At 55.0% G+C, this 9,458-nt stretch overlaps 1 protein-coding gene across 1 annotated transcript in view; it reads left to right on the top strand.

The window, feature by feature from the left end:
• The first annotated feature begins 30 nt into the window (after nt 1–30).
• The window catches only part of CACNG3 (calcium voltage-gated channel auxiliary subunit gamma 3), a 67,426-nt gene continuing 57,998 nt past the window's right edge, over nt 31–9,458 (top strand). Inside the window, exon 1 of the mRNA XM_011384823.1 lies at nt 31–265. Coding sequence (XP_011383125.1) covers nt 55–265 — 211 coding nt within the window. The 5' untranslated portion in view covers nt 31–54. The remainder of the gene's footprint in view (nt 266–9,458) is intronic.

Genomic DNA, 9,458 nt, shown 5'->3' with positions numbered 1-9,458 from the left:
CTGGCATTGAACCTCCCCTCCAACCCCCAGCCGTCTAGAGTACCATGAAGAATTATGAGGATGTGTGACAGGGGTGTCCAGATGTTGATCACCACTGTGGGGGCCTTCGCAGCTTTTAGCTTGATGACCATTGCAGTGGGCACGGACTACTGGTTATATTCCAGAGGTGTGTGCAGGACTAAATCTACAGGTGATAATGAAACCAGCAGGAAGAATGAAGAAGTCATGACCCACTCGGGGCTGTGGAGGACCTGCTGCCTAGAAGGTATTTACAAATTCCTCTCGATGGCCCCCAGTATCCCAGCTCCTCCGATATTCCCCCGGGAGGTTTGGGGGAGACAGAAGCGGTGGTGGGGAGAGAGGAATAGTTCGCATTATTGCTGAGAGGGTGCAGATGTCTGATCCGGAGACGTTCCCAGCAAGTGCTGACGCTGGGCTGTGTCGGAGGAAGGGCTGCATATCTTGTTGGTTGTGTTAGGTGTGAGCTTCATGACGGGAGATTTTTCGTGGCACTCTAGGCAGCTTCTGCAGTTGGGGAAAGTCTTTGAGCACAAAATCCCTAGGCATGTGAGAACCGCTTTGATCTCTGGCTTGAGATGGGGTCTTCGGCTCTGCTTAAACTGTATTTTCAGTGGGGGGGGGAGGGGAGGGAGGGGGAGGGACGGAGGGGGAGAGAGAGAGAGACATAGACTGATACACTGGGAGCTCTTTTCTTATTTCTTAACGTGGTGCTCTCAGTTTCTTCTGAGTTGGGTCTAACTAGCTGTTTTCATGAACTTCCATTGCTAACCGGTTCCAGACTAACGTATGTGAACCCCACAAACATACACACTCACACACACACATATGCACGCACACACGCGCGCGCACACACACACGCACGCACATTTTGAGAAAACTTCTTTATTAATACCTGTTTCATTATTCTGGGATCGAAACAAAACTGAGATCTTGGTATTTGGTATCCACCTGTCTTCTTTTCTAAGTCAGCCTCAAACCCAACAAATAGATTTCCATAATATTTGCATGAGATTGATTCTCTAAGAATGGCAGCTTCCCTCAATTATAACAACAAAAAAAAGACGATTCGGTTTTCAAATGCCAAGCTCCTGAGTAGCCTGTCTCACCATTAAACTTGCTTTCCCTGCACCACGAGTCACTCTCAGCATCGCTGGGCAGTGGCTGGATGTCATTGGGAGAAAACAGAAAAACAGAGAAGAAAAAATCCAAGCTTTTGGAGCCTATGTCCCCGGGTTAGAGGGGCAGAGGGAGATCTCTCAGGCTTCTAAGGTGTCTGGGAAGCTTGTCAAAGTGACGGGCCAGGAGATCCGGGCGTCCTACATGCTCCTCTGCCCTGCCTGTCATTGGCCCTCCCTGCCTGCCTTCCCACTGGCTGGCGCTTGTCAGGGCTTCCTAAGAACTTGCATTTGTGTCGATCGCTTAGGAAATCATGCTATGACATCATTTGCTAGGGTAATATTGCATCATTCCCTGGCCTTCTTCCCATCTCCTGACTGGGCTCCTGACTGGTGCACCACTGCTATGGAGTCTGTTCCCGACACGAATTTGCAACTGGTGGGAAGTCCAAGTGAGAAAGGACTACTTCGAACGCAGCAAGCATCCCTGTGGGTGACGTCGGAGTCCCCGGCAACCCTGCAAACTACCTGCATGACTTTGGCTAAGACGTTCGCCCTCTCCGACCCTTGGTTTATTAATCTGCGAGATGATTCGTTTGACATGAGTGGTGTTGCCTTAGCACTATCCAAGCCTCACGTTGCACCCCGTGTGCCGATGCGAATTCTACAACAGTTCTTTCCTAAACGCTGGCAAAAAGCTAACCCTCGCGGTTGTTTGTGGTGGTCGGGTGTGGCGAAGCCCCACAATTCCCTTTCCTATACCGAGGATAAGGCGTTGAGTCATCTTTTGTAAAGCTGTACTTTGGTGGGTGTTTTGATGCCTACGTGGTTCCAGGAATGGCAGGAAAAAAGCCCAAGGTTCCTACTAAGCCATGTTCCTCCTAAGGCATGTATATAGATCAGGCTTCAGTTCTTTGGGATTCTCCAGCTCTTGGAACTAAACGTTGGACTGCACAATTAAACACCAATTTTGGCTTCCCCCAGAGGTTCTAAGATTTCTGAGCCCTTAGAATGTCTCAACAGATGATTTTTCCATCCTCCTACATCATCCCGTAGCCCACGGTTCACATAAGGAATTGGAAACCACCCCCACCACCACCACCGTGCCCAGGCATTCTGTGAGAAGTGAGAATTTGAATCAAGAAGGAATGGGATGAATTTGAGAGATGGTCTTTCAGGTGAATTCTTTAGAGAGATCTAGTTGCAGTCTCCATGAAATTCAGCCCAGCCACTTACTGGATGTACAATCCAGTAAGATGCATAAATTTTAATGAATTTGGCTGCATGTGCACCCATATAACCAACACCTAGATGGGCTTGGCTGAAATTTGAAACCGTGATTTATCTTCTACATCACGTGTTCAAGGAATTTGCAGGAGCCTCTGACTTCTGCACAGGAAGACACATGCAAGAGACAGAGCCACGCTCTGCTGGAGGGAACCTGCAGAGCCATCTCCCGTTTGGTGCCTCCTCTCTCTCACAGACTTAGCATCCCATTTTTTTTTTTTCTGGTCCTTTAAGTATCGAAGGATAACTGGAGGGTAGGGAGGGTCTTCTAACTTATTCGCTTAAGATATCAAATCAGAACCCCAGAGAATAACGCCGGTATTGAAATTTCTAAATTAAAAAAAAAAAAAATCAAATTAGAAGAGTCAGTTCATACATATTTTTATAAGAGCCATGAGAGAATGTGGCTATTTTGTCCAAAAGAAGAAAATGCTCATCAGGCGTGTGACAGCTGTCTGCAAATATCCGAAGAGCTGTCACAGGGAAAAGAGGTTGGAAGTGCTCTGCGTGGCCTCATACAAGGGGGTAGAAGTAGGAGCTAGAGGAAAACAGTTTTTTCCTTACTATAAAAAAAAAAAGCATCCCATGTGGAATTAAAAGCTTTAAGAGGTGATGAGCTCCCCATCACCAAAGGTATTCAAGTACAAGCAAGATAGTAGAGTGCATTAATTGTTTTCCAAACTTGGCTCGTTATCAGAATCACATGAGGAGCTTAAAAAAAAATAGATTATCAGGCCCCACAACTAGATTCTCTGCTGCCACAGCTCTGCAGTGGCTCAACAGAGTCCGAGTTTTCTAAAATTCAGCAATTAGGATGTTCAAGCTGACGGGTATCGAGTATTCACAGTGGACCTGAGGAGGGCTGAGCGTGTGAGCAAAGATCATGTCAGTCAGGTGAGACAAGGGACATTTCCAGGTTTTGTTTCTGTAACTCACCAGACTGTACGTCATTTATATCTAGCATGTACCAGGTGCTAGGACTGTTCGAAGAACTTTGAAAAGTGAACTTTCGTCTTCGAAGGAGCTCAGCGATGTAGGGTGTCCCTGTTACCCTTATTTTGCAGATGGAGAAACCGAGGCCTGCAGGAGGTGTGTCACTTGCCCAAAGTCACATACCCGGGCTCGGTAGGCATGGCTTCTCCTAAGGCGTCGGGGCTGCTTCCCAGGGCGTTTGCTAGGGGATGCTAATTCGTGCTCCGGGCGTAGGTCGCTCCCGGGACAGACGTTAGCTTGTCAGGGTGCCTGGATGCAGGGGGCCTCCACTCGGAAGCCTCACCTCGCACGCCCAGCCTGCTGTGTAGCATCTGTAGGGCCACGGGAGCCACTAGACAAGCAGCAGCTCAGAGGCAGCAAGGGACTCGCTCTAAATGAAGTACCCGTCGACCCCGTAGAGATGCCCGCACCCAGGAACCCCGTAGAGACGCCCACACCTGACTCCCTTCCTGGGGAGCGGGCGAGGCGTCCGGGGAGCGGGGCCCCGCCCCCCGCCGTGTGTGTGCAGAGGCAGCGTGCGGACTCGGTGAGAACGTGTTTCCCGTCCGACGTGCCCATTAGGAGAAGCTCTTGATGTCCTCGGCTGTGGTCATGTGATGTATTCAGGCCGCGGAAAGACCGCCAGCCTGGGCGCAGGGAGCCCCAGCTGCTGGTGACCCTCCCGTCACCACGCGGCCTTCACCGCCCTCTTGACGATGAGACCGAGACGACGGGACGGCAACTAAAATTCGGTCTCAATGTGGGGGCAGCAGAGAGGGGTGGGGACTGTGGCAGCGGGAGAGTGGGCACGCCGCCTCGGGGACAATGCCGGCAGCCTAAGTCACGCCCCAAATCGTACCAAGTTGGCCCAATATTCCACATCTTTAAAAACCAGATGTAAACATCTCTTGACTTTTAAAATGTGGACAGTTAATTCAACTTCTTGCAGACATGCTGTCGGCCAGTCCAGACTCAGCTCGTAGCTGGATTTGACTCACGCGCTGCCGGATTCGAGACCTGGAAATGATCTAAAGGCCCCTTTAATTCAAACACCTGATATTTCCACCTTCGATTCCTACATTCCTCATGAGTCACTCATCGCCTTTTTCAATTCATTATTTTTTTTTTTCAAATACCTACTAAGAAAAGAAAGAGCGTTTAGATTTTTAGGACAGGGAAATTAAGATTACGGAGAAGAGTTTCAATAATCTCGGCTCCAGATGGGCCTGGATGGCATCTAACATCTGGCTGGAAAACTGGAAAAAATGAGTCAGTCATGAGACGTTTCCCCTCGTTTCCGGCTCTCCAGATGGCAGGCCGTCTCAGCCAGATGGGGCTCCAGCTTTGTTTACGCGATCGGAAGCCTTCAGGGGAGCTGCAAGGTGTGGTCGAGGACGGAGGTGACAGAGGACAGGACGCGGCTTGGGTGTCTCCTGTGTGCCACCCCCCGCGCTGGGTGCTGTCACATGCACCCATCCGGTCTTCTTCCTATGTCCCCTGCAGGGCCGGGGGTCCTTGTCCCCTGGGGCAGCTGCTGAATCCCCAGAGCTTACAAACAACGTGAGCACCCGCTTCCTCCCCGCCCCGGGTCTCACGCGGCACCCGCCCTCAGTCGTGGGTGCAGAGCCCACTGGGACTCTTCCTCGCTTCGCCGCCCCTGACCTGCCCCCCGTTCCTTTCCCTGTGCCCGTCCTCCTTGTCCCTAAACCCCGAGAGCTGGACAGGAGAGAGAGAAGGGGCATGGGGCAGAGTGACAGATGACTCTGTTTGCGGGGAGGGTCAAGGTGGAAGAGGCTGTGAGCCTGAGCAACGTGCAGCCAGAGCATGTCCGTGGAGCCACATGGGTGGTCACAACGTTGAACTACTTCCCTCTCTGTCGGCACCCCTAGCCCTTCCTGGAACCTCCCAGGCCTGCATAAGAGCCATCGAGTGGGGGGCGGAGCGTGGCCCAGTGGGGCTAGGATGGCGCCGCCCCGCCCAGCCCTACGGAACCACCCACTCCAGTTGGCTGGGGGGGTCCCACCCGTCTTCAGATATGTTGCCTCTTACTCCGTCGTCGGCGGAAAGGACCCTCTCCTCCGCGAACCCAGCCCCTCACGTCCGACGCTAGGGCCCCTCCAGTCCGTCTGCTCCGTCCTCTGAGGTTCCGTCTTCTGGGTCAGCATGAAGGCGGGTGGTTTGCATTCCGTGGCGGGGCCGCCGGGGTGGGTTGACAGCACGCGTCAGGAGAAACTAAACCAAGAAATCGAGCAAAAAGATGGCCGTGGCCTTTTCAGGTTCTCACAGAGCAGAGTCTCACAAGCTCCCCCACGGGGCCGCGCGATGCTCTCGGCAACGTGGCGTCTTTGACTTAGCTTTTACGACGGGTTCCGCCCCCGCTGTGTAGTTAGATGTTTACTCGTGGAAAACTCCGGAAGATCCACGACGGGTTTGCGTGCAGTCCAGAGGCGAATGACTCCTGCTCGTTTGGGGGGATAGCCCCAAACGCTGCGGACTTATCGCCTGCTCTCTAAGACGTTAATCAGCCTCACACCTAACTTAACCGTATCGCTCCAGAATGTTTTCACTGAAAGACGTGTGTATGTCACCAGCTTTCTCATTCCGCTGGCCCCCTCGTCGAACAGAAGGGGACGCAAACTCTCTGTGTATTTTAGGAGAATTGTGTTTCTAACAATTGGAAAATTATGCTCTGGCACGTGGACGAGCCCTGAGGACACCGGTGTTTCTGGGGTTAAAGGGTACCCCACAAACTCCAGTGTCGTTTGCCTCGCCCCCTCCCCCGGCCCCGGTGTCCGAGCAAACGGGCGTTTGATAACTTAATCACGAGAGGCCGCAGAGAGACCGGATGGCAGCCAGGGCTCCGCGGTCACGCAAGCGTGGGCTCTCACCTGGATCCTGCCTTTTTCTGGCTCTGAGCCCTCAGAAGTCCGCGACCCCTGAGCACGAGCTTCCTCTCCTCTAAGACGAGCAAACAAACAAGGCGAGTGCTTTCGACGGCTTCCGTTTGGGTTCTTCCTGCGGTTCCTTCAGACCGCCGAAGGATACGGGACCAGTGGTCCGCGATTCAGCCATTTTGGACAATATCTGTTGGCTTTCCTATGCCACTACCCCTTCCCCCAAATGCTTGTAGTTCCTCGGCGAGCTACCTGTGGCTCGTTCATCAGCATCGAGGGTGCGTGGAAGACAGAGAGACGGCACGTCATTCTGGGGTGGGACCCCGGGTTAGGAAGCACACCTGCTCAGTGGCTCAGTGGCCCAGTGGGGCTGAGAGAGGGGTCGGCAGCGGGCGGCCCGTGGGGAGGGGGAGGTCCTGTGCGGTTCGTGGGCCTGAGGGTGGGTGGCTGAGCTGGAGCCATCCTATCAGTAACCCACCCGATGGAGCAGCCCATCGGGTAGGTCAGAAGCCGCCCTCCTGCAACCTCCCCTCACCCCCCGCCGTGTGCCTGTGCCCACGAAGGTGGTCACCTGCCCGGGGCTGCCTGGCCGAGTGTCAGCCCACGCTCCACCCCCGAACCAGGCTGCTTGGTCCGGGACTGAGTCCATCCAAAGGGAGGAGGGCCTCTTAGATCTTTTCACGGGGCGCTGCAGGCTCATGAGTTGCCAAAACGTGAAATCTGCCCAAAATATCATTAAGGAAATGAAGGATCGCACGTCGCACGGTTGAAAGATCAAGTAAAACAGTCACGCGTTTGAACTCCACTCACGCGAGACTCGTCAATAAACGGGACACAGGCCATCGCGCCTGGTCCCCGACGTTCCACGAGCTGGCGACCAGATGGCGCGTAGATACCGTGAGACACGGCTCGATCTGGGGGTGGGCGAGCCACGGCCCACGGGCCGGATTCGGCCCCTTGCCTGTTTTCACACCACCCACGGGCAAAGAATATTTTGTACATTTTTAAATGGCGGAAAGAATATATAATATAATATCCAGTAATATTTCAGGAGACACAAAAATGATAGGACATTCAAACTTCAACGTCGAGGGCAGTTTGTTCTCTCTCGTTACGTATGTACCTACATAGCATCCTTGATTCGGCCGCTGGGCCTACGAAGCCCAGAACGTTTACCGTCTGGTCTTTTATGGGGAGGGTTGGGTTGGCTGACCCCGGCCCCCTTTAACTGAGGAGACATAAGGAAACCCATGTAACATTTTATTTCTGGAAGAGCGCGGGATTTCTTTTCTTTTTTCTTGCACGGTTCACCTTTGTCATCGACTCCCCACCCAATCAGCTGTCTGCTGGGTCGTCGTCTCCTTCCTGGAGGATTCTTGCTCGGCTCTTGGCCCAGGCAGGCCTTGACCTCCCGAGATACGGCGAGGTCGAACGACAGGCAGTGGCCACGTCCTCGCTCTCCTGGTCTCCAGGACATGGGCGGCTTCGACAGGTGCACGGGGAACGGTCGCCGCTGGGGCCGGCCGGAGAAGAAAGCTTCGGGAGCCAGCGTTCTGAGGGCGATTTAAAAAAAATGACGCCAGAGCGAGATGACGAAGGCGGACCAGGCGGACATGGCTGCGGGGGGTGCTCGCTTGCACGGCGGTACGCCTGGGGCTCCGTACGTCCGTGAGACCTCAGGAAAAATGTGTGACTGTGCACTTTTAAGAATCGCTAGCGTAGAGCTCAGGACAGGGCGAGACCTGGAGACGACACTGAGAGTCACCTGAACACAGACGGTCGTTGGAGACATGGAGGTGCCCCAGACGGTCCGGAGGACACCCCACAGAGGCGAAGGGGGGATGTGGCAGGGCCCCGAGGAGCGTCGACACTTGGGGGGCGCAGAACAGAGGAGCCGGTGAACACCGAGGAAAAGCGGAGATGGAGGGGGGAAGGGGAGCCCGGGTTGGAGGAGCCTTCCGGGGGCACTGCCGGGGCTCGTCCCAAGGGGTGCAGATGAACAGCAGAGTCCAGGCTGGAAGCTCTGCAGCCTAGGGGGGCTCCCCGCAAGCTGGAGACGCCTGAGGGGATGCCTCTTGGGGTGCACGGGGGTGGGGTGTGACCAGGGGCGGGCTGCCCGCGCTCCCGAGGTCGGTTGGCAGGTGCGGCGCCAGTGTGGACCCTCAGGTCCTGCTCCCCAAGTTGCTATAGAAGGAGGGGGTGCACATGAGAACCCCGGCCAAGCTGACAAGGGAAGGGTGAGGGGCGTAAACCACCGCCCAGCCGCTTCCGGGCTGAGCCCCGAGCAAGTGTTTCGTCCCTGAACAGGTGCAGCTCACGCCGGGCTCTGTTCTAAGCAGGCGCTGGACAGGCAGTGTTGACCCTCGTGACTTCCCAGGCAGATACTTCCGGTGCTCCCCGTTTCACGGAGGACGAGATGGAGCCTGGAGACACACGAGCCTATGAGAGGCAGAGCTGGGGTCCCCACATGCCTCTCCTTACTGCAGTCCAGGCACCTGCGTGAGCAGGTGGGGCGAGTCCTCTACAGCCCTGCGTGCCCCAGGGGGCCTGTGCCACCGCCGAGGAGACCGAGGGCGTGCACCGTGTCAGCCCTGGGCGCCAACCAGACGCCTGGCTCCACCCATCACTCCGCACTGCCTGATCTCAGGGCCGGGACCTGGGGAGGGGGTCAGGGGACCGAGTGCTCCGCCCCCGCCGGCCACGCCTCTACCGAGGAAAGTTTGGCATTGGTCTCTGGCTCTGAACCGCTCAACGACTGGAAATGTTACGGAAAATAATCATCCGCGCCTTTGCCGATGTTGAGTCCAAATTTACAGAGCGAGGCCGCTGGTGAGAAGTGGCAAAGCTGACGAGATTCAGAGCGTGCGGCGCCAGGCGGCAAAGACACCGCCTCTGGAGGTCAAGCGTGATAAAAAACAAAACGGAAAAGCTCAAACGAACCGAGGAAAAACAGGGCAGCACAATGATCCAGATGTGAGACGAACAGGATCCTTCCGGAGCCCGACGGGAGCAGCGAGCTGACTCTTGGAGCCTCTGACAGCCGCGTCAGATTCGGGGCGCATCGGATTCACGGCGCATCGGATTCGGGGTGCACGCACGCCTAGGCATGCCGACGGGGTCGCGGCTGTCCTATTGCCTGCGAAGGGAATCTGGACCTACGTCGTTTGAC

The sequence above is a fragment of the Pteropus vampyrus genome, unplaced genomic scaffold (assembly GCF_000151845.1).
Source record: "Pteropus vampyrus isolate Shadow unplaced genomic scaffold, Pvam_2.0 Scaffold630, whole genome shotgun sequence".
In the NCBI taxonomy this organism is placed as follows: domain Eukaryota; kingdom Metazoa; phylum Chordata; class Mammalia; order Chiroptera; family Pteropodidae; genus Pteropus; species Pteropus vampyrus.
The sequence above is the reverse complement of the archived record's forward strand: the minus strand, read 5'-3'. Positions and strand labels throughout refer to the sequence as shown.